Source organism: Podarcis muralis, chromosome 9 (genome assembly GCF_964188315.1).
Source record: "Podarcis muralis chromosome 9, rPodMur119.hap1.1, whole genome shotgun sequence".
NCBI classification, from domain to species: Eukaryota; Metazoa; Chordata; class Lepidosauria; order Squamata; family Lacertidae; genus Podarcis; species Podarcis muralis.
Window position 1 is genome coordinate 50,915,163 of NC_135663.1, and position 24,837 is coordinate 50,939,999.

At 42.7% G+C, this 24,837-nt stretch overlaps 1 protein-coding gene and 1 long non-coding RNA gene across 10 annotated transcripts in view; one reads left to right on the forward strand and one right to left on the reverse strand.

The window, feature by feature from the left end:
• Nucleotides 1–23,767, forward strand: part of LOC114604503 (uncharacterized) — a 31,759-nt gene extending 7,992 nt beyond the window's left edge. Inside the window, exons 2-5 of one of the 2 annotated variants that reach the window (XR_013394253.1) lie at nt 4,361–4,547; nt 16,140–16,282; nt 18,144–18,312; nt 19,484–23,767. This is a non-coding gene — a long non-coding RNA (uncharacterized LOC114604503). The remainder of the gene's footprint in view (nt 1–4,360; nt 4,548–16,139; nt 16,283–18,143; nt 18,313–19,483) is intronic. The other variant, XR_013394252.1, reaches the window with a different exon arrangement.
• IRF2 (interferon regulatory factor 2) overlaps nt 20,699–24,837 on the reverse strand; it is a 42,229-nt gene continuing 38,090 nt past the window's right edge. For all 8 annotated transcript variants that reach the window (XM_028744639.2, XM_077934234.1, XM_077934231.1 and 5 more), the window contains 2 exons: nt 23,653–23,699; nt 20,699–21,588 (listed from right to left, as the gene is read on the reverse strand). In XM_028744639.2, the coding sequence (XP_028600472.2) occupies nt 21,265–21,588; nt 23,653–23,699 (371 nt within the window). In that variant the 3' untranslated portion in view covers nt 20,699–21,264. The remainder of the gene's footprint in view (nt 21,589–23,652; nt 23,700–24,837) is intronic.

The window sequence follows — 24,837 nt, forward strand, 5'->3', positions numbered from 1 at the left end:
ATGCTGCAGTGAGGCTCCTCACGGGGTCCCTGCCATGGGAGCATATTCACCCAGTGCTTTTCCAGCTGCACTGGCTCCTGGTGGAGTATAGGGTCAGGTTCAAGGTGCTGGTTTTGATCTTTAAAACCCTTTGTGGCTTAGGGCCCTCGTATTTATGGGACCGCCTCTCCTGGTATGACCTGCGGAGGACCTTAAGGTCCATGAATAACCTTGGTCCTGGGGCCTAAGGAAGTCAGACTATCCTCCACAGGGCCAGGGCCTTTTCAGTGATGGCTCCAACCTGGTGGAATGCTCTGTCCCATGAGACTTGGGCCCTGCAGGATTTAACCTCCTTTTGCTGTACCTGTAAGACAGAGCTGTTCCGCCTGGCCTTTAATTTGAATTCAGCCTGATCTTTTATTTCCCTTCTCTTCCTTCCCCCTTCCATTTTATAAAGATTACCCGCTCTGAGACCCCACAGCTAATTCTCCCCTGGCCTCCTCACTGGCCCAAGTAGGTCTAATTCAGCCAGCTAGCCCTGGTGACTATCTAATGTTTATTAGATGGATTTCCCCCAAATTGATTTCTGAACTTTGAATTTTATTGTTATTCACGTTTTTATACTGTATTTTATGCTGTGTCTACAATTAAGTGTTTTAAATTTGATGTTAGCCACCCTGAGCCCGGTTTTCTGAACCGGGAAGGGCGGGGTATAAATAAATTATTATTACAGTGGTACCTCAGGTTAAGTACTTAATTCGTTCCAGAGGTCCGTACTTAACCTGAAACTCTTCTTAACCTGAAGCACCACTTTAGCTAATGGAGCCTCTTGCTGCTGCTGCTGCGCCGCCGGAGCACGATTTTGTTCTCATCCTGAAGCAAAGTTCTTAACCTGAAGCACTATTTCTGGGTTAGCGGAGTGTGTAACCTGAAGCGTATGTAACCTGAGGTACCACTGTAGTATTATGTGAGGAAAGTCGGTGCCAGACTTCTGACATACCTCTTTGCATTTTACTGTTCTCTTCCTGCTGTGCTGTCACGCACATACACATCAATTATACGTTATAAGTAAACAGAAAGGCAACTTGTGTGGAGGAATGTAGGCGACAGTTCAAGGGAGCAACAGGGCACTGATCATCTAAGATGCGATGCTTTTTTTGACTCCTTTGCTTTGGGTATTTACTGTATGGCCCTGTAACTAAAGAAGTGTGCAGATGTCACACATTTTGGGGTGAGGACTCCTGTAATCCTTTGCTGATTGGGAAGAGAGACATTTTCTATCAAGTTGTGCCTTTGCTGTTACAGAAAAAAACTATTTTACAAGCATGAAAGCCACAGATTGTGTCCCCTGGCGAAACTCAATTTCCCCTCTGCATTAGTGCTGACACAACACAGTGTATAATTGTACTAATGAATAATGCCTGTAACATCAGTGTTGAATAACTTGCACCACTCCTCATACGACTAGCAAGCTTTGAAACTGTTCTCTGTTTTTAAAATCATGTTAAGACATAGAGTTGGACTTGCCTGGGTTCTAATATCTGCAAGACAGAGGAGGGATTAGCCTGTGCATTTTTCCTTGGCACTGCAGCACTGTGATGGAAGAAATCGTGCCTGCTCGGTTTCTGTGTAGCTATTAAATGCATGTGATCTTTCTTTGAAAAGGAGCTGGCATCCTTATGGATGGGTTTGCGCAACTTTGTTTCTTCTAAAGTAAAATGACTTTGAAAGTCACCTCTGTTTGATTTATAGTGCTAAGCTCTGTATCACTCTCTCCTATCAGCTTGATAAAAAACATGTCACCTCAGAAAGCCACCCTGTTGCAGATGTTGATAATGCAATAGACTCTAGAGATCCAGAGGGCAGCAACATGAGAGCAGGCCTTTTCTGTGGTGGCTCTCCATTTGTGAAACGCTCTCCCCAGGGAGGCTTGCCTGGTTCCTTCATTACATGTCCTTAGGTGCCAGGCAGAAGCATAGATCTGTAACAAGGCCTTTGGCTTATTGAGCATTTTGTGGCCTGTTAAATGTGTTTGTGGGACAGGGGTTATTAGTATGCTTTGGTTCCTGGTTTATTAAGTAATTTGTGTTCTGTTTTTTATTTTTGTGTTTGTGTGAACCGCCCTGTGTTCTTCAGATGAAGGGTGGTATAGAAAAAATAATAATAATAATTAATAATAATTTATTGTGTCGTGAAATAAATAATGTATGTGAAACACTTTGAGCACTTGAGAAAAAGAGCTATATAAGTAGCATGCATATTATTATTATTATTCTGATTTTGTTTCAGTCTGGCTGAGTTAAGAAATCCTCTTGGTAAAAAGCAGCTCTTTATTTCTTGAGCGGTCTTTGAGCCAAGTGAAAGGCCAGAACATATTGAATGTGGTTGGAGGCTGGCCAATGCAAAGTCCCAGAATCCAGAAAAGAGACAAAACTAAGAATCTTGCAGCCAAGAAGTTAGATTTGGCAGAAATAAAGTTTGGGGAAATAAAAGTGTCGAAGCCAGCACAGCAAATAGCAGACCAGTGGGGTCAGAGCTGCACCACCATTAAAGTATGGGGTTAGGGCAACTTGTAATGAAAAACAAGAGCAAGGTCAGGGGCCAGAATGGCTGGTTTCCTGGGATGCTCATGTGTTTTATTGGCAGTGTCCTGCTTTCTCAAATGCTTAAAATGGCATTCTTGGGCTGATGAAGGTGGTCCAAGCCTTCTGCAGCCACCTGCAGTCTCCAATCACCACACAGATTCAGTGAGTGGCACCTGCAAGCTGTGCTCAGACTTTTGTTTTTGTGGAGTGATGCAAGTGATTCTCCCCATTGCAACAGCACCGATACAACCTGGATAGCTTGATAATGGTGCAAGGAGAATGGAGAAGGGGTGCGTGTCCATCACTATGTGTTAGGGCGGGGAGAAGCCTGATCATACACAGTGCCCCAAATTCCAAATGGCAGCCACTCCTATGATGAAGCCCATGGAATTCAAATTGAAAATGGCACAAGGTCTAACAATAATAAATGGCTTGCCTGAGGAAATTTTTCAAGAGAGCTTTGTGTCCATTCCTTACATTTAAAAGCAATGAGATGTGAACCCAGTGGTTTTTTTCTGGGGGTATTCTGGCACCTTTTGTTCTAGGAAAAAAGCACTGTGTGAACCTTTCTGGTTTTTGCCAGTCTCTGTACAAATTGCACCCCTCTGTGCCATTCCCAACTCTCAGGAGCAAGTGGATAAATGCACATGAGATGGTCTGAATTGTTTGAGCAGAAAGCTTTTCAGCTAAGTCTGGTATCCCAAATGGAGCACCCATGGGTGGAATGGCACCCATGAAAGCCTCCCTTGGCACTTGAGAATCATCCTTGTGCTCTCTCTTCTGTTCTGTCCCTTTGCCTCACAAGTAAGTGTTTCATTTTTTATCAGGGCGAGAACCTTCCTCAGCCATGCCAAACAATTTTAAGTTTCTGTATTACCTGATGCACTGCTGCCACCAGTCTAGTACTCAAAGCAAGTGTCTGCATTAGTTTCACCTTCACAATGTTCGCTTTCAAAGCCGTAATTTTTATTTGTTAGTAGAGCTATGCAAAGGCAAAACTTTGCTAATTGTTGAAGGAGCTGAATCAAGCTAACACCCAACCACAGACACCCCTCCCCTGGAAAAAATGAAACAAACTTCATCTCTCTCTCTCTCTCTCTCTCTCTCTCTCTCTCTCTCTCTCTCTCTCTCTCACACACACACACACACACACACACACACACACACACACACACACACGAAATAAACAGATCCCAAGGCAGGATAGATAAACACAAACTCCCGGGTGGGGGGGACTAAGCCAAACACGTCAGAGAGTAGAAGTGAAACTCTTACCACTTCCTCTCTCAATTTGCTTTAGCTTTCCAGGTTGAGGTGGTTCTTTTCCCATTTCTAAGGAAAGTCCCTAAACTGCCAAAATGTCCCGTTTCACTCTTCCCATCGCTGACCTTTTGTTTCTTAATTAATTGCATGGTTTGCACATGATTTTAATTGCTGGATAATTAGAAAAACGCTGACTGAGAGCCAACAAACTAACTGCCATGCCAAATCAGTTAAAACAGTAGGCTGAACATTTTGACCTAAAGGAAAACTGAAGCCTTTTGGAAGTTTTTTCCAGCACAGAAATTATAGAAAAAATTATAGCAAAGAACTATCTTACATTTCAAATCCTCATTGTTCATAGTGTTGAATAACAAAATCTTGCTTTGGACTAGCCTGTGTAATAGCACTGTTTAATATATGCCATTTGGGTGCAAGCTAAGTAAGTAAGTAAACAAGTAAGTAAGAAAGAAAGTAAATAGTTATTCCAAAAATCCAAAGGAATAAGTTCCTAAAGTTTGATTATTTCCTTACAGAATGCTTTTCCTGCTATAAGCCTGTCCATGCCCTGTGATCATCATCAGATATCCTTCTCCAGCAGCCATCCAGAGGGCCATGTGGGAACAGGCCTTTTCAGCAGTGGCCCCCTGACATGGAATGCTCTGCCTGGTGCAGACATTGCTATCTTTTTGGCACAAGGCAAAGATGTTTCTTTTCTCAAAGGTATTTTGGTGTTTTTTCTTTGCAGCAGTTGATTGTACAGTCATACCTCGGGTTGAATGCGCTTCGGGTTGAGCGCATTCGAGTTGCGCTCTGTGGCAACCTGGAAGTAACGGAAAGTGTTACTTCTAGGTTTTGCCGCTTGCGCATGCACGGACACTCAAAATGACGTCACGCGCATGCGCAGAAGCGGCGAAAAGTGACACAAACGTGCGCAGACGTGCTGGTGCTAGTTACTTTTGCTTCTAGATGCGAACGGGGCTCTGGAACGGATCCTGTTCATATCCAGAGGTACCACTGTATTCTTATTTTATTTTAGAGGGTGTCTGTGGTATTTTGGCCTGTGTTTGAGGATGGAGGGATTGTTTTTACACTTTGATTACCTCGCATTGCACTTCATTTTAGTTGTTTTGTTTTTCATGTTTTGATTTTACTATTACTTGCAAGTCCCATTAAGATGCTTCAGTGAAACAGCCAATAAGCTTAATAAGTCACTGGGCTGGCCTGCTCATGAGGCTTCGTGAGGCAGTCACCTTGGGCAGCTGGCTAATTTGACAGCAGGGAAGGGTAGCAGATCTGGGTCCCAGCCGGGGCTGCCTTTTGCTGCCTCAGCTGACAGAACAGCAGGAAGGGGCTTTGGCAGGGGGCAGGAAGAGGAGGAGGGGTGGGCACCATTTTCTGTTTTGCCTCAAGCGGCAACATGTCCCAGACCAGCCCTGATAAATCGTGGTGGTGGTGATGATAATATGCTAATGTTAACAACCATGAACTATTACTGTGATACAGAGCTTAGCCAGACAATCACAGACAGTATATTTGTGTGTTGGGGTATAGCCCCGCAAAGTAGTGAAAAACTGTAATTTATCTTACTCATATAGATAGATAGATAGATAAATTTATTGTCATTGTCCGTATATACACAGTATACACAACAACGAAAATCAAACACCCACCCAAAGACCGGGTTCACATACACATTTGCACGTATCTCCAACACTCTCATCCTATTCAGACATAATCTATAAAAACATAACATAATCCAGAATATAACATAACCTATTAAAGGCATAACATAACCTAAAACCTATCTCATTCCTTCCTACTCCCTACTTGCTATTTCTTGCAACTGGCCCTGAGATCATTATTTAGTGCAATCAGAGCTCTTGGATAGAAACTATTCAGAAGGCGTGTGGTTCGTGTTTTCATTGTCCTATATCTTCTGCCCGAAGGCAACAGTTCAAAGAAGTTGTGAGCAGGATGGGTGGGATCTCTCAGGATATTGTGTGACTTCTTCAAAGTGCGAGACGTGAAGATCTCATCCAGGGTTGGTAGTTGGAGCCCAATAACATTCTGGGCAATTTTAATTATTCTCTGTAAAGCTTTTTTATCCGTTTCAGAGCTGCTCCCATACCACGATAATATACTATAGGTTAAGACACTCTCGATGGTACTGTGATAATAGGACAGAAGTAGGTGCTGAGATAGATTCAGTCCCCTGAGCATTCTCAGGAAATACAACCTCCCCTGCACCTTCCTCACAACCATATTAATATTTGCAGTCCATGAGAGGTCCTCAGAGATATAAATGCCCAGGCATTTAAAACTACCAACCCTCTCCACCTCCTCGCCATTTATGTGCAATGGTAAAAATACACTTTTCTTTCTCCTAAAGTCAATTATGAGTTCTTTGGTTTTTTTGGTGTTAAGCATAAGATTGTTTTCTTTACACCATTGAATTAACCCCTGTACTTCTTTCCTATAAGCAGTCTCATCGTTCTCACTAATGAGCCCCACCACTGTTGTATCATCCGCAAATTTGATGATTGTGTTGGACTTATACAGTGGGGTGCAATCAAATGTGTACAGGGAATAGAGAAAGGGACTTAGCACACATCCCTGAGGGGCTCCTGTGCTTAATACTAGAGTAGAAGAATAGTAAGGTCCCATTCTCACTGTCTGCGGCCTATCAGTCAGGAAATTCCTTACCCACAGACAGATCTTCTGATGTATACCCAAATTGGTCATTTTAAGAAATAACCTGTCTGGCAGAATTGTATTGAAGGCAGAACTGTAGTCCACAAACAACAGCCTTGCGTAGGTTCCCTGACGTTCTAGATGACTCAGTACAGTATGGACAGCGATGGAAATAGCATCATCAGTAGATCTGTTTCTTCTGTATGCAAACTGGAACGGGTCTAGAGTGGATGGAAGACCAGCCTTAATATGATCTAGCACCAATCTCTCAAAACATTTCATAACGACAGATGTTAGGGCTATTGGTCTATAGTCATTGAGAGATACCACCACTGACTGCTTGGGGACTGGCACTATAATCGATGTCTTCAGGCAGGTAGGGACAGAACCCTGCAACAGGGATAGGTTAAAAATGTCCGTAAATACACCAGCTAATTCTGCAGCGCAGTCCCTAATAACTCATCCCATGATTCCATCCGGTCCAGCTGCCTTCCTAATGTTAATGCTCCGAAAGGCACGTTGTACGTCACAGGTCTGTAATAAAAATGGTTGTCTATCAGTAGTAGTTTCTGATGATGTGCTGGTAGCCAATGCTGTAGTGACGGTAGTTCCAGTTCCCTCCTCAAAGCGACTAAAAAATTGATTCAGTTGATCAGCCAGGTGCGCACTGCTGCTAGCCAGTTCGTTTTTAATATTTTGCCCTGTAATTTGTCGCAGGCCTTGCCATACTCGACGAGGGTCGGAGCTCTCAAAATGTTTTTCGATCCTCCGGCAGTACATAGCTTTGGCGTTCCTAATGCCCTTTTTCAATTTGGCTCTGGCTTCTCTATACTGTTGCGCATCACCAGAGTGAAAAGCAGCATTTCTTGCCTTTAACAGAAGATACACATCCCTGTTTAGCCAGGGCTTGTTGTTAGGGAACACCCGTATTTGTTTGGTGGTAGTGACAACATCAATGCAGCTTTTAACGTAGAACAGTACTGTTGAAGCGTATGTGTCCACATTATTCTCCACAAAAAGCAACCACTCGGTGCTCCAAAAGCAATCTTGAAGTTGCTCAGATGCACCTACTGGCCACACTCGTATCTCTCTAGTTGATGGTCTAATTCTGCGTACGAGAGGTCTATATGATGGTATCATAAGTAAAGATATGTGGTCTGACTGCCCCAAATTGGGCAAGGGCTTGGTCTTGTATCCATGCATGATGTTACTATATACTCGGTCCAGGGTATTTCCCCCCCTAGTGGGACAATCAACATACTGGTGGAACTTAGGGAGCACAGTCCTTAAATCGGCTTGGTTAAAATCACCAGCAACCACAAATGCTCCATCCGGGTGGGCCCGCTGCTGTCTGCTAATAGCAGTTAGCAGGTGGCCCATAGCTGTAGTAGTGTTTGCATCGGGAGGTATATACACCGCTGTTATTATAACAACATTAAACTCACGTGGCAAATAAAAAGGGCGGCACTTCACCACTAGGTACTCCAAGTCAGGAGAGCAATGCGTGTCCATTTGTTTAATGTCCGAGCTCCAGTTGTTATTTATATAAACGCAAATTCCTCCTCCTCTGCTCTTCCCGGATTCGGCGGTTCTATCCGCTCTAATTACTGAGCGTCCTTCTAGCTGCAGAAGTCCCTGTGGAAAGGAGGGATCCAGCCACGTCTCTAGAAGGACCATAACACAGCAGTCCCGGATACTTTTCTGCCGAGAGGTAATAAGTTCCAACTCCTCTACCTTGTTGGGTAAGGATCTCACATTTGATACAAGGAGACTTGGCAATGCAGGCTTGTGGGGATTTTTACCTAGCCTCACTCGTAGTCCAGCCCTGCAACCCCTCTTCTGCTTGCGCCCTCTCCGTTTTCTTTTCTTTCTGGCAAGCTCAGCTGGAATGTTATAGGTTGAGACCTCCTGGCTGCAACCTTCTCCTCTGCCGATACTTAAGAGCTCTTGACGACTATAAATTACTTGTGCCTGAGTATTCACAGTCCATAGTACGTTTCCGAGCACAATTCAAAGTGTTGGTGCTGACCTTTAAAGCCCTAAACGGCCTCGGTCCAGTATATCTGAAGGAGCGTCTCCACCCCCATCGTTCAGCCCGGACACTGAGATCCAGCGCCGAGGGCCTTCTGGCGGTTCCCTCATTGCGAGAAGTAAGGTTACAGGGAACCAGGCAGAGGGCCTTCTCGGTAGTGGCTCCTGCCCTGTGGAACGCCCTCCCAGCAGATGTCAAAGCAATAAACAACTATTTTACTTTTAGAAGTCATCTGAAGGCAGCCCTCTTTAGGGAAGTTTTTAATGTTTGATGCTGTACTGTTTTTAATATTCAGTTGGAAGCCGCCCAGAGTGGCTGGGGAAACCCAGCCAGATGGGCGGGGTATAAATAATAAATTATTATTATTATTATTATTATAGCAGCAATAAGTTCACAAATAAAAATAAAACACAAATCATTGAATACCGGTCTTCGGAGTGCCGAGCCGCTGCAAGTGCTTGCGCCGCCATCTTGTCTCCAGAATGAATGTAGAGGTGGTAGCCCTGCCAAGAAGTGTTAGCATTTGCCCTTTGGGGCGCGAGTGGAATTGAGAGGCAGTGAGATTCAACCCTGAAGAAGGGAGTAAGGAAATTTTAAAGAGAAAGAAAGAAAGAAAGAAAGAAAGAAAGAAAGAAAGAAAGAAAGAAAGAAAGAGAAAAACAGATAAGGGTTTACTGAATTCACTCCCCAGGAAATCAGTGGATGTCTGGAATGGATAAGCCTAAATAAGATATCTGTCAGTTTGTGGTTACGTACAGTATCTGCAGTCTAGTTTACTGTTAGGTCCAGATATGTTGGAGGAACTGAACCATGGAGGAAGGGGTTACTTTCCTTCATGAGCACAAATCGCCCCATGGGGGAATGAATCGCAGGTGCAAGGTCACTGCAAGGCAGTTGCCCTGGTCATGGCTAGGACAGGGAAAGGGAAGGAAAACCCAACTTGTAAATAGGAAGTACTGTCAGTAAAAAAAGGGGGGGTGAGCTACAAATACACTAATACAGTGGTACCTCGGATTACAGATGCTTCAGGTTACAGACTCCGCTAACCCAGAAATAGTACCTCGGGTTAAGAACTTTGCTTCAGGATGAGAACAGAAATTGCGCGGCAGCGGTAGGCCCATTAGCTAAAGTGTTACCTCAGGTTAAGAACAGTTTCAGGATAAGAACGGATCTCCAGAACGAATTAAGTTCTTAACCCGAGGTACTACTGTAAATGAATGAGGATCTGTTTTCTTAAATAAAAGAAAACAGACAGAACCTCTGTGCTCAAGATGCAGGCCAATGAAAAGGTCGTCATCTTTATTTTGCTCTCCTTCTAGACGCACCTCCCTGGCTGGCACTTGTTGGAAACCAGAGTGCTTAGACTTTCTGCTGTTTCAGCAAAGGCACTGCTTGAAACTGACTGAGTTGTGTGTGACCACTAGGTGTCAGCATTGTTTAAACCTAAGTTCAAAAAAGGACACTAGTCTGCAAATCCATTGATAAATTGACTAGCCCCCATGCTCCCTCCCCCGTGTTTTGCTATCTTGATCTTAAAAGGGAAGCGATATCCTATCCAAATCTTTAATGTTGTGAAAATAAGCAAGAAATTAAACAAACAAACCTTCTCCAACCACACCTTTTTTGTGAAATTGCTTTCATTCTAAGCTACTTCATTTGATTTATATCCCAATGACAGAAGAACTGGTACTTTCAGAATGTAAAGAAATAATGTGCGTGAATGACTAATTATTTAAAAATATATAATTTATATATTTAAAATCAATAATATATGATCAATTTAATAACATATTTAAAATAAAGCCCAGCCATAACAACCAACTCACTCAGACCAAAATAGTAAATTCTGTTTAAAACCAGCTAAAACCTTGTAGATACCACACAGCCAGTTGAAACCTTGGAGGGCCAAAGCATCTTTTCCCAAAGGCCATCTGAAACACATGATCTCTCTCTCTCTCTCTGTGTGTGTGTGTGTGTGTGTGTGAGAGAGAGAGAGAGAGAGAGAGAGAGAGGGACAGAGAGAGAGAGAGAGAGAGAGAGAGAGAGAGAGAGAGAGAGAGAGAGAGAGCCTTGCAAAGAATAATGGATGGCATATGTGCCACAAGTAGTTATTTTGCCTTCCCCCCCCACCCCACTTTTGACATGGTGTCAACCCTGTAGATTAGGTTAGACTGGGCAACAGTGGTCAATTACACCCAGTGAGCTTCACACTGGTTTTCTTTTTCCTTTAAAAATTATGTGAAATTTCATTTTAAAGAACACTCGTGAGATTACTGGATATTTTAAATTTAGGTCTTTCTTGTATTTAAATGAAATATTATTGGTATTCTCTCTGTTCCCTCCCTTCCAAGTGGCATCCTAGCAACTGTTTTTACGTGAATGACTGTTGTCATGGCTGCTGCAGGGGAAGCAGGAAATAACCCTCGGGCAGTGTTTACAATGAGCAGGGTTCTCGTCCTTAAATTTCAGGAGACTCCCTCCTCCGTCAACAGCTCTTGTGCATTCAGATGCAAAACAATTGTGTCCTAGACTAGAAGATAAACAGACCTGGGAAGTAAAACACACACAAAAACTCCCGTGAACTCCTTAAAATCTTTATACATAATTGAAGTTATTCTGATTATATATGAGGTTCTGCTTGCTTGTTTTTGAAGGAAGGTACTTGATTTGACGCAGGTGGCACTGTGGGTTAAACTACAAAGCCTAGGACTTGCCGATCAGAAGGCCGGCGGTTCGAATCCTGGTGACGGAGTGAGTGCCCATTGCTTGGTCCCTGCTCCTGCCAACCTAGCAGTTTGAAAGCACATCAAAGTGCAAGTAGATAAATAGGTACCGCTCTGGCAGGAAGGTACGGTAGACGGCGTTTCCGTGCGCTGTTCTGGTTTGCCAGAAGCAGCTTTGTCATGCTGGCCACATGACCCGGAAGCTCCCTTGGCCAACAAAGCAAGATGAGCACCGCAACCCCAGTCAGTCACGACTGGAGCTAATGGTCAGGGGTCCCTTTACCTTTTACCTGATTCTTCAAAAGTACTCATGGATTATGCACTGTGGGAATAGTTTGAGCATTGCTGTGGATTATTCCTTCCAAATGACATATTGCAGTGTAGGAGATGGTCAGTGGAATGGAATGTGTTAGGGCTATCAACAAGTCTGCTGCCTAAATTTTAATTAATTTGTCAAAATGAAAATCTGTATATTGAAAAAGCTCAACATACGCAAATCATATTACAAAAGTAATCAATATAGGGGACTATTAGAACCAGATATCCCTACTCAAGGTGGTGGGTGGGGGAGGGGGGACAGGTATTACCTGGGTGTCGGTTTTAAGGAATTTTCCTTTCTGCTAGAGACTAAGTAGAACAGGACCTTGTTCCATATTCTGTTCTATTTAGCAGAATCGTTAGTGGAATCTAAGTCATGTACCTATGTTACTTTGAGGCTATCTAGTGCACTTGTCCTAAAAATAAATAAATTCTAGAGCTATCATCCGTCTGTCTGTCTAATAACAAAACCAAACAATTGAAAATGCTATGTAATAATTTGGTGGACAAATGGTATCAACAAATCTGCTTTAATGGAAAAGCTGCCTAAGAAGTTGGAGCAAGAAGTAATCTAATGATGATGAAAGGCACTTTTTATGAAAGTTGGTTTAATTGCTTATATTGCACATCAGGAGCATGACTGGCAGCCTCTGTTGACACACAGAGTGCTTTGCTGTGTGTTGTTGTTTTATTTATTTTATTAAAAAGAAATGATACAACATAGCAAAATGCACAGGTAGCATTCACTTTGCCAAAAAGAAAACAAACGCTTTCTCGATACAACCTGAAACATTTTGAAAGGATAATAATGATAATCAGAAATAGCATGCAATCAAAATGTTGTTGTGCTTTATAATGCAGTGAACTGTATTTTGCTGGTCATGAAATGGTTTTGCTTGTTTTGTTTTTCGATTTGCTTGATAACTGTTATTATCTAAAAATAAATTATAATAAGGTATGTTTTTTAAAAGCTCAATATGTGCCTTTTTGAGGACACTGAAGAAATCCTGAAAGAGGTTCCATTTAATAAACAAAAGTTCCATGGCCTTTCCTTAATATGTTCTTCTTTCTCGGTTACAGTAACACACAGGAGCCAAAATGGCTTTAGTAATTAAGTGTGCCCCACAGATTAAAATTTCATCTCACCAATTACCCAATTAAAAGTTCTGTCAAGTGAGGCCTGTATGTAGAATTCATGGAATGCATGAATCAGCCCAAATAGCAAAAATTACCGTAAATACTGATTTGCCCATTCCGTTTAACAGAGCTCTTTAACCAGCAATAACTTCCAATAAAAACACATATCTAATTATATGGAAGCAAGAGTCAGCTTTAAAACTGTCAGAAGCTCCTGCGCCTTCCATAATTCTTTTGCACAGATATTTCCCATGACTTGGCCTCCTTCTCTTTCTATTTTTGGTTCTGTCTGTTTATAAACAGTGCAAGTGAAAGTGAGAATAAAATTGTATTTACAACTGAAATGATTCTTAGGCTCAAATGCTGAAAATAATAATAAATAAAATAGACAGACAGACGTACTGTGCTGGCATGACAGCTACTCTGAGTGATATGTTAGATTTGGCCAGTCCTGGGGATGGAGAGCAGAAGTGATACAGGATTGTGTTTCTTGAAATAATATGAAATTTGAAACCTGAAAACTGCATCACCATGTATGTGGTCAGTCATGTCCTCTCAGAAACACTCTGAGGTAGATTAGCCGAGAGAATTATACATTTAAAGCACATGACTTACCCCCAAAGAATTCTGGGAACTGTAGTTTACGCCTCACAGAGCTACAATTCCCCACACTACAGTTCCCATGATTCTTTGGAGAGTGCCATGTGCTTTAAACGTATGGTGTGTATGCAGCCTCAAGTGTTCAAGGCTAGTCAGCACAGGGATTTGAGTCCTTGTCTCTGTTGAACAATACCTAATGCTCTTTTCCCATTACCACAGATAGAGATAAATCAGGCTGGTTTGGTTTGCTTCGGAGTCAGCATTATAATAAAAAGGAAATCTGTTACAATGGATAATGTCGCCTTAGCATGCTCTCTCGCCCTGACCTAGCCACTGTGATCCACGCGACGGTCACCTCCAGACTGGATCATTGTAACTCGCTCTACGTGGGGCTGCCCTTGAGACTGACCCAAAAACTCCAGCGGGTGCAGAATGCCGCAGCGAGACTCCTTACGGGGTCTTCGCTGCGAGATCACATTCATCCGGTGCTATACCAGCTGCACTGGCTCCCGGTGGAGTACAGGATCAGGTTTAAGGTGCTGGTTTTAACCTTCAAAGCCCTATACGGCCTAGGGCCCTCGTACCTACGGGACCGCCTCTCCTGGTATGCCCCACAGAGGAACTTACGGTCGTCAAACAAAAACACCTTGAAGGTCCCAGGCCACAGAGAGGTTAGGCTGGCCTCAACTAGAGCCAGGGCCTTTTCGGCTGCGGCTCCAACCTGGTGGAATGCTCTGTCACAAGAGACAAGGGCCCTGCAGGACTTGACATCTTTCCGTAGGGCCTGCAAGACAGAGTTGTTCCGCCAGGCATTTGGTTAGGGCGCAGCCTGACTCCCTCCTTTGGCAACCTTTACAAAACTTTATGGCTGCCATCAATCTTGATTTTAATTAATTTTTATAATGTTTTTATAATGTCGCACTATTTGGTGTTGTTAGCCGCCCTGAGCCCGGCTTCGGCTGGGGAGGGCGGGATATAAATAAAATTTATTATTATTATTATTATTAATGCAGTTGCCACCTTTTACCAGCAGGGCTCCTGAGCTCTTACATTCAACACATCAAGGCAGGAAGGGCACAACTGCAACCTTCCCTTTCACAGTGATGTAATGATTGATGGGGAAAGGTACAGTACACTTGTTGATGTTTTTGACAAAGACACGGCTTTTAAGAACAAAGGAGCCCAGCCCAGGAAACAAAAGGGAGAAACCTCTTTGCATCAAACTCTTTTAAGTTCATGTAGATCAAAAAGATTATCATTGACTTGGTGGTTGATTTCATTCCTTTGTTTCCTGAAGACGGCGAGTGCTCTAACATTAGTTATAGCTGGCTGTGCATGAAACAATCTGCTGTAACCTTTGAACTGATTTAGTGCAAGTATTTTGTGTGTGGTTTTTTTATATAAAATTTGGCATATTTCCATAATGCAATGTTTGATGAAGTTGCATCATAGTTGCTATTTGTTTGCTCAAAGGGCCAGAGTTATAAAAAGGAAAGAGTTAAATAGTACTGGAAGTCTGGGTTTGTTAATTTGTCACTATAAAGAATGCTGCAATCTCTGGCTAGCATTGATAAACCCTTTTCGACTTTGCTACTACCCAAGAGCCTCAGTAACTCCTAGCAATGAAGGCGGGAGGAAGATAGTTAACCAATTGCACTAATATAAGGAAACTTTATTATTTCGTTATCTCTAAACTGTTGCATAACTGTCACATCATGCGATGCTCATATTGCAGTTCAATGTGTACATATTCTGGTAATGACTTCAAGCCTGGAGCCAGTGGCTGGGTTCAGATGTAACATGAAACCATGGTTTGTTTAACTAAACCATTTTTGTAACACCCCTTTTAATACGTTCGGTGCCTCTGTGTAGAAAACTTTCTGCAACATCCAGCAGCAAAAGAGCACTTATTGAAATGACAAGAAGCAAGAACAGCGGTCCCTAACCTTTTTGAACCTGTAGGCACATTTCCTCTATCACTTGTTCTTTTTGCCTTTCCCTTGTGTGTGTGGCACTCCCTACTTCCATTTAAGTGAATGGAGAATCTGACATGAGTACCCGCAAGAAATTGCTGCAGGGGTACATATAAGTATACGACGTCCATACGTGAAACAGTTGTCTACCTTTTCTTGTTCTGTAGCTCAAAGGTCATTCAGGTACTAGGAAATAATATGCAGTTTCCATGGCAAGGCAGCCAAGTGAATGGTTACTATGGGAACTTGGAGCAGCAACTAGCCGAGCAGGTTGTTGTGTAAACTGAAAGTGCAAACACATTGTCAAAGTCAGTTATTGAGGAGCTGGAGTTTTGATTATAAAAACATAGCTCTGTTTGAAGGAGTTTTGAAATGTATTTAATTAGTCATTCTTGGGCCGCTGTTTCATTGTAGCGGCTTAGCACTTTTTAAAAAAAACCAACACAGCTTTAAGAATATAGGCTACAAATGGTTTGCACTGTATGTACTGTACTTTCAAAAGGTTTGCCTTGAAATCTGTCAAATCCATATAACAACGTGTACATTTTAAACTAGGGTTTAAACTCTTTTTAACTAGGGTTGTCACATGTCCAGAATTTCCCTGGAATACTGCAGTCGGAAGCAGTGTCTGGGCAGAAATCACCAAAATGTCTGGGAAAATCCGGACGCATGGCAACCCATGTCGGCAGTGCTCAACAACTTTGGTTAAAACTAAAAGCAGCTCCACACCTTTGGCCAAAACAACCACCACCACTTTTCTGTCTGGATTTTTACTGTTTCAAATATGGCAACTATTTTAACTAATCCTGCTCTTGTGACTTTCCCTATCACTTCTTAGTTATCTAATCACCATGCCCCGTGGTTGGACTTTTGGAAAGTTGTTCTACCTGCTGCACTTTATCTGAAGGCCTTTGAGGTCACCCTTCCCACCTTTGGGTCTCCAGCCTCAGTAGCAGTGGTGAGATCTTTGGAACAGAGGAGGTAAGTGGAAAGGAAGCCTGTGGTGTGGTATCGGGGCTTAACAGAACTAAAAGACCCTAGCATGAAGTATGGCAGTGCTGGCAGAACAATGTACTAAGGCCACTCTAACCAATGCACTCTGAGGTTTAGCTTTCGGAAAGATGCAGAGCACAGACAGAGTAGGACCAGTGAAGGATCAGGGCCTGGGTGGAGCTGTCCAGTGGGCTGGAGGTTCCCAACCCCCATCAGCTCAGTTTCAGGAAAAGCTTCCGCTGATGAATTTGTGTCTCAGCAGAACAGGGTTGCTTGAAGGATGGAGTCAGTGCGTGGGGATTGGCAGTCCCAATTATTTAAAATTAAGGCCTATTTAAGTACAACTCAGAGTACTCTCAGAATTATCATATACCTGAAATTAATACCTAAGTACTTAAATTCACAGCATAAATAATGAATGTGCCTAATAGCCACTGGTGTGTCAAAAATATTGGGCTTGAGTGTTGGCATGAAGGTTGCTGCAAAAGTAATGGAACCCATTCTCTGCTCCTATCTGGCTACTATAAAATTTCACTGGCTCCTAAATTTATGTATTCTTGCCTTTTAAAAATATGATTACATGACTGTTAATAATTATTTGAATTTGCATAGAATCCTATCGGGAAAAGAGCATGGCTCATAATATATTATTTGCAAATAAGAAGTTTCTGGTTTCAGTACTCGTAATCTCCAGCTTTAAAAACTTGGAGAACAGAGCCATCAAATGTCCATCCATCTGTGGTCAGGAGATCCTACAGAAGTGCTGCTGGCAACTAATATTAGCCAGTTGTTGGGGTAGATAGACTATTGCTTTGATTCAGGGCAAGACTGTTCATTCACATATGCTGGGATTTGCTACAAAGCTAGAGCTTCCAGAGCTTATCAGTATTGCTGTGTCAGGGCAGCAAGGTCATAGTATAGAACTTAGAGCTGCACATAGCCCCCTTCACCCCCTCTGCAAGCCTGGCCAACCCAGGGACCACCCACCTTGTCCTGGCTCCAGCAAACAATTTGGGGTGGAGTGGCGCTCTGGGTTAAACCACAGAGCCTACGACTTGCTGATCAGAAGGTCGGTGGTTCGAATCCCCGTGATGGGGTGAGCTCCCATTGCTCAGTTCCTGCTCCTGCCAACCTAGCAGTTCGAAAGCAACGCAGTGCAAGTAGATAAATAGGTACCGCTCCAGTGGGAAGGTAAACAGTGTTTCCGTGCGCTGCACTGGTTCGCCAGAAGCGGCTTAGTCCTGCTCGCCACATGACCTGTGCGCCGGCTCCCTCGGCCAATAAAACGAGATGAGCGCCACAACCCCAGAGTCGGCCATGACTGGACCTAATGGTCAGGGGTCCCTTTACCTTTAATGTTTAATTAGGGTTCTGACAACTGCAACTGAGATACTGTCAGGAGGGGTCAGGAGGAAGAAACGCTGCATCTCCTCTCCCAACCAAGAGCAAGAGGGTTCAGTCCTGCTAGGTGCTACTTCGCAAGCTTCAATAAAGCATCCTGCAGCCCACAGGATTGAATCCTGATGAGTGGAGGATTCCATCCTGCTAAGGTTTGCTTCCCCAGCACATTCTCTGTGGGGAACGCGCTGGCAAAGCAGACTCCTGCAGCCTTTCCACCCAATGCCCTGCCCCTGATGGCTGCAGATCACCCCAGATGGCCTAACCAGGGCTGCCCCAACCCAACTCAGCCAAAGCCCAGATCCCCTCTAATGAGCCCAGTTTAGCCTGCAATTTGGCTGAATCTGGTGCACAGGCACAACAGAAACCCTAAGGGGTTTTCTTACTATGTTTTGGAGTTGGGGAATCCCTGATGTATAAAGCAAGACTAAACCATATCCTTTTGTTCTAGAAGCACACACACTCCCTGTGAGACCTGGGATTGGTCTGCCGTACAGAACTCTAATAAAAGAATCTCCAAATGCAGTTGCATCCTGAACCAAAAGAGCAATTGCAGCCGTGCCAAAGAAGGAGCTGTATAAACTTTCTGAAAGTACAAGCATTCGGACCTGTTATTGTAAGTAAGTGATTGGAACTACCGGTAGTTAAAATGCTGCGCTGCAATGACGTTACAGCTAAAATATGAACAAAAGAGCACATACTTGGGAAAGTTCATAGCAGCCGTGAGTTGTGATGCTTGTGTGCACTTTACTTGTGGTTTCCTAGTTGCACTCTGAAACTTCACTGTGTGATAAATTACCAACATTTAAATTCTTTTCAAAATGACAGGATAAATGTGTGCTACTTGAACACTTTCTCAAGGCCCTTTTGTGTGTGTGCATAAACTATTACTGAAGCAGTAGAGCCATGGCTGGTGTGTGTATATACATGCACTTTTAACAAATAAAAATAATACATTATAGAAACAAAAGATATAGTTGAACTGTGTCAGTATGGGTAGAAAATAAAGAGAATTCTCTGTGATATAATTACAGTACATACATTTTACCATTTCAATTTAGATTTGTATCTAAGCAGAAAAAGTAAAGATGGAATTCGCCCTAAGGCTATGAAGCTCAATGAATAGCTTTGGGATATCAGCCTAATGTACCTTGCTGCTCTGTCCTCATTTGGGTTGGGCAGAAATGTAACAAGCACATAGATTGATTTAGGCATAATTTGGCTGTGTTGCTAAGAAATTATCTGGGCCAAGTGGCTGATCTCACAATCTTTGTTGTTTTGCTTATGCCACAAGCAGCATTGCAGCTGCAACAGGTCCAGTGCAAAGATTTAACAAATGATATTGCAAGCAAATAAGCATTCTGATTGATGATAGGTTTTATTTTTGGAGGGGTGGGGGAACATCATGTAGCACAAAAATGCTTTCCGCTTCATATGTGAAAACTTTGGGTTATGCCGCAGAGTAATCTATACCTCAAGCAACTGACATTTTAGAGAATGCTTCATATATTATATAAACCATAAACGAATGTGGGTCTAACCTGTCCCTGTGCTGAATGCCTTTAAGTAAGGCGACTACTTCATCATGTGTGAGAACTGCAGCCACATTCATAATAATTTATGTATTGGTTTCATGATTGTCATAAGCCACCTTGAGAATTGCCTGAGAGTCAGATTCTGAACTTTAGTATAAATACGTTTTACGTATCTAGGACAAGCCTTGACTCACTGCCTAGAATCTCTTCATTGATATTATCCACAGTTAACACTAATTGGGATTTTCTGTTCCAGGGCTTTTCTTTCAGCGGGAACCTGCCAGAACTCAGTCCCAGCACCTCTCAGGTAGGCACTTCTAAGAGAATGAATAAAATAAAGTAAAATTCATGGTGAGTTCCATCACCTTTTCTTCTTGAAAAATAGCACTGCTGTGTTCACCCATGTTTCTAAAGTGGTTAGGAAAGCCAGATTAAGAAGTATCCCAGTTATGGGATAGCAAAACAGAAAGCCCAAGCAGTAGGATTTCCAGCAGAAATTATTACAGCTTTTATTGCCTCACTGCAAAATTAAACTACCATGCTGGCTTTTGTAGACAGGAGTTACCGATCTCCTTATAGATGTGCACCTTATAGTTCTTTAGCATTCAATTTGTTCTAACTGTATGTCTCAAGCAAATCTTCTGTCTCAAATTAGTAAAACTGGTCTGTGTGCAGGATTTCTTTGTAAGCAGCATGTGCACTGTAAAGAACTTTTGACACCGAATGTACCTGAAGCACTTAAGAAATTCCTCTTAAAACTTTCCAACTGAGATCAATGGGCCTTAATTTTTGCTGGATTATAGCTGTTGTTTTTTAGATTAGGTTATCATTTATTCCTCCTGCCTCTGCTATAGCCTGGAACGTGCCCCAAAGCACCTCTGGCATCTTTTGTTTTCAGAACATGAAAGTAATTGCCACCTTATTTATATATATATATTTAAAATCCCATACACCAAAGAAAACGTGTTTATTTAAAAACTTATTTATATATAATATTTATTATCAATCCACAGGATAGTTTGATTGCTACATAAAATTCATTAAAAGCTATTTCACCTTTACAAATTGTAAAAAAGAAAAGAAAAAAGAAATAAAAAGAAAAAAAGAAAATGTGCCACAAAGATGCAATGGTTGCTGACCAACCAAGTCACTGAATTGTAAAATTATAAATTTGCTGTAGAAAAGATAAAAAAAGTAAAACAATTAATATTCACTTTAGAATTTTACTTTGAATAAAATATCCCACTGTATAAAAAAATAAAAAAGCTTACTCTGGTTAGAATTAGAGTATTTCTCTCTCTTTAAAACCTGGGAATTTGCATAATATATCTGTAATAGATTTTCTTCTATTGTACCACACAGCTTTCAAGCATAGCAGATTAGACAAGTATAAGGTAAGCACTCTTAAAAACAACCTGCAAAATGTACAGGAGGAGGTTTTACTTTCCTATTTGATTCTTTTTCCATACTCCCAAGGCGACATTAGCCAGAAGAGCCCTGGGAAAGAGCGAAGTTGAGGGTGGGGAAGAAGGGGCTTTAAGTGTGCCATTAATAAGAGCAAGATAATGAAAGGCCTTTTTTGCAAGTGCTTTTTCTTTTTTTCAATAAGGTGCGAAAGCAGTCTGCAGTATTGCTAGTACAGCACTGCATTATGTACATATTCACAACTGATTCTGGAAAAAAACAAAAATCAAGCAAGTTCACATTTTTCTTTCCATTCCGAGGTTTTCAGTTCCATTGTGGCCTGAAATGGAGGAACTTCATTTGGGGAGGGGCTCTTGGTCCTCTTGTTTCAGCCTTGGCATCTACCAGGGTGGTTTTCCTGCCCCTGGGCTGTAACCTTGGACCTCTGTCCAGCTTCACGTCTACATTCTGTTGGTTGGAGTCCTGAGTTTAAAATGCTCCAGTGCTGGAGCTGGACACGGTTGCGTTCCGCACTGTCAAGGCTCTTCTCTCTTCGGTTTGCTGAATGTACATTAGATGTGCTCCTCAAAGCCACAACAGAGAATCCGCCAAGAACGTGCCAGTTTATGTGGCTTAGCTGCTCTTGACTCTTGACTGAGTAATGTCTGACGTTTTCTTGATGACGCTGGCCCGGTTCTCGTGATCCGGTGGCCTGTTACTGTTGCTGTAGCTGGTGGAAGCCGAGCACACGATTTGTTGCAGAGGGAGCTCGGGGAAAGGCCACGAGCTGTTGTAAGGCAAGGGACAGGCTTCTTCCTTAATGGTGACCTGGAGGTCAGGCTTGTTGGAAGTCACAAAAGTAGCCATCCCAGGAAGCGGGTAAGGGGAGTTCCTGGTCCCCAAGTTGCTGTAGTATTGTTTGCCGCCAACGTTTTCCTTTTGCCAGTGAAGATGACCCTGCAGAGAAGAGACAAGCAGTGGGAAGAGGGTTTTATTCATCCCACATACAGCATAATCAGGACACCTCTTGCAATTGGAAAAGTCATTTGTTGTAGAGGAGGCAATAACCACACTTGTAAGATGACTGTTGTCATAGTGTTGAGGGTACAGAAAGGGTCTCTTCACCACAGGAGGATCTAGAATGCAAGGCAGTTTACCTTCTCCCTCAACTGTGCTCCATACTGCAACCTGTTTGTTTTGGTCCAGGGATAGTAGGCCTTACTGACTCCCTTCCTTGCACAATTGGCCATAGGCTCCTATGCTTGGCCATGCCAAGTTAGGTGCAATAAAAGGGCCCCCAGCCCCCAACTTAGCATGTGGCAGAAGTACTCCTATACTGGCACATGCACTGTCTTATCATCCTGACTTTTATACATCTGGGGAAAGTCTGGGTGTGTGTTTGTAGCTTCTTTATGCCAACTGGGAAGCCCCAATTGCCCAGCGTTCCTGACTGCCTAGGCACCCCATTTGAACCTGTCACTGACTACACAGCGGTCAGGGAGCTGGTGCACATGCCAATGTCAGGGGTTGTGCAATGGTACATTCCCTCTCCTTGTCCATCCAGCGTCTATGTGGTGAAGGAGGAAAGTCTAGAGAGTTTCACTGACGCAGTACACATTGTAAACATTAAGACTTAGCCTGCCCAGTTGACAACAAAAATCAGCTACAGAAGCTAGAGTGAAGAATGTTTTTTCTCTCAGACTGAGAGACTGGACAGAAATACTTTTGGTATTTGCAGGTACCACATGTGTAAGAAAGCTTTCCATCATGGCTAGGAGAACTTCCTGCCATTGTGTTCAACCACATGTGAGCTCAGGAAATCCAAAAGTGGCAGCTTGCAACCAAGATATGACAAACAAGCAAGCTGCAACTAGCTTTTATAGTCGGAAAATGTTATGCACAGTTGCTTGTTTGTAGCAGTACCCAACTGAAAAACTTCACTGCTCATTTTGAAGGAGAAAAAAGTGTCCTATTACAGATTGCTGCAGCACTGCATTAACTTGCAAACACCATGACTCCTGAAGTGTGAAGGTAAGCAAACAGACATGCAGTTTTCCATGATAATTAGCTACGCCTGGTGCAGATACACACCAGCCCCAATGGCTGTTCTGGGTCAAAAAAGCATCCCAGAACACTACGTAAGAAAGCTTTGGCCTCTTCCAGCCTCTGCTGACATGGCACAGCAGTTGTGCAGCAGTAATTCTAAGGTTTCTGCAGCAACAGGGTTGCTACTAAGAACTGCTTGTGTGCGGCTGGTGCTCCAGAGAAGTTGTGCTAACTCTGAGATTCCACTTCTCTCATGGAGAAAGCGCAGCTGCAACAGCAAAGTTCCCCAGGGACTTTGCGTGTAGAAATACCGTCTGCTGTGCTAGGGCCGAAATATGAAAACGCCTCGTCATGACTGTATTTTTAGTATTGCTTCATCGGTTCAGCATCGTAAGCTGAAGCGAAGTGGTTATAGCCATTGGCTGAAACAGAGCATTTATTTATTTACCACGTGGGTGAGCAACATGGCCTGGTTGCCTCTGCTAGCACCACACATCCCTGGGGCCTTTTGAGTAGAAAGCAAACAGCTATTAAGTTGAAATCCTTAAATTTTACACTCTAAAACTGACTCAATTATTTCAGTGGCCCTACTCTGAAGTAGGTTTTGGGATAGCAGACTGTGGAACTCCCTCCCCTTAAGAGGCCTAGTTGGCTCCTGCCTTTAGGTGAATGTTGAAAACTTTTATTTTTATTTTTGGCCAGGCATTTGGATTATTTTAATGGTTGGGGTTCTCTGCTATGCTAATGCCACACCAGTCTTTTAATCTTATGGATATGGTTTTAATTTTATTGCATATTTTTATTCTGTTGTGGGCTGCCTCCAGGGCCTTTGTAGATGGAAAGAGGGGCAGAAATTCCTAAACCAGCAAACGAACACCTCTACCTTGCTACCATCCAATTCATAGACAAAATGGACTGAAGCATATTAGGGAAGGAATATAAAACTTATGAAATATATTCTATTCCTTTGCTTACCTGTGCACTTTCTTCGTCACTCGGTATGCTGTCTGTTGTCTCACTTTCTGTGGATAAAAGTATGCATACTGAAAACATGTGACATCTTGACTGTCAATAAAGCATGTAAACAGGATGTTTCCTCTTATTCAATCATGGATTCCATGCCAGCATTATGAGGTGTCTCCAGAACCAGCGACTCCATGTGGGGAAGGGCTGTGAGCATCAGATGCCCCAGTGTTCAATCCCTTGTATCTCCAGTTTGGTCAGGGAGAGGACCCCACCCCCCAAGATACCCTGGACCCTTGCAGCCAATTATAGATTGGCTAATACTGAGGTTGATGGTCTGACTCAGTCTGAGGCAGCTATACCACTGAAATGCCACAACAGTGCCAGGCAAAAAAAGTCACGTTACTAGGACAAGATTATACTGGAATCAGAAGTTGGTAAAGAGGATGCAAAACTTTCTATTTGAGGGTCAAAAGGGGGACACTGCTAGAACCCAGCCTGCTGCATGGTCAAGAGCCCCTTCTCAACCACCTCTGGAGCTACAGACATAAACGGACATCAGAGTCTTTGCACATTCCTCTGGCTGACCTCCAAGCAGCGCTATCGGCACCCACACCCAAGAAGCAACAAAACTTCTTACACTTGATAATGTTTATCTAGAACATGCAGCCTCAAGGCCTTTTGAAAACACACACAAACTGGTAGTGTATTAAGTTTCCTGCTCCATTGTGTCCCCCAGAACCAAGCCTTTGCCTGTGGTATAGCTTATACACCCCACAATTTTCTCTGTCACATAACAGGATTTCATGTACAAGAACATGTATCAGCCTCTAATTCCTAGATGCAGCAGCACAGAGACAATTCAGGCAAACAATGTTCTCTTGAACCCTGTGTAAGAAAGCCTCTTGCCCTTCGATTCCCATTCCTCACATCTCAAGTTATTTTATTTATACATGCATACATACTGAAATGTATACTGTACTCCACTTTTCTAAGTGAAAGCCAAAACGGAGCCACATTTGCAATCATCTTGGTTGTGACACCATCCACACTTGTGTATTATTATTATTATTATTATTATTATTATTATTATTATTTTATTATTATTTTATTATTATTATCTTATTTTCCTCTTCTTCTTTCCCTGTGAGAGGGACTCAATGTGGTTTACAGATAAAAACAAGAACCGCTAAAAAC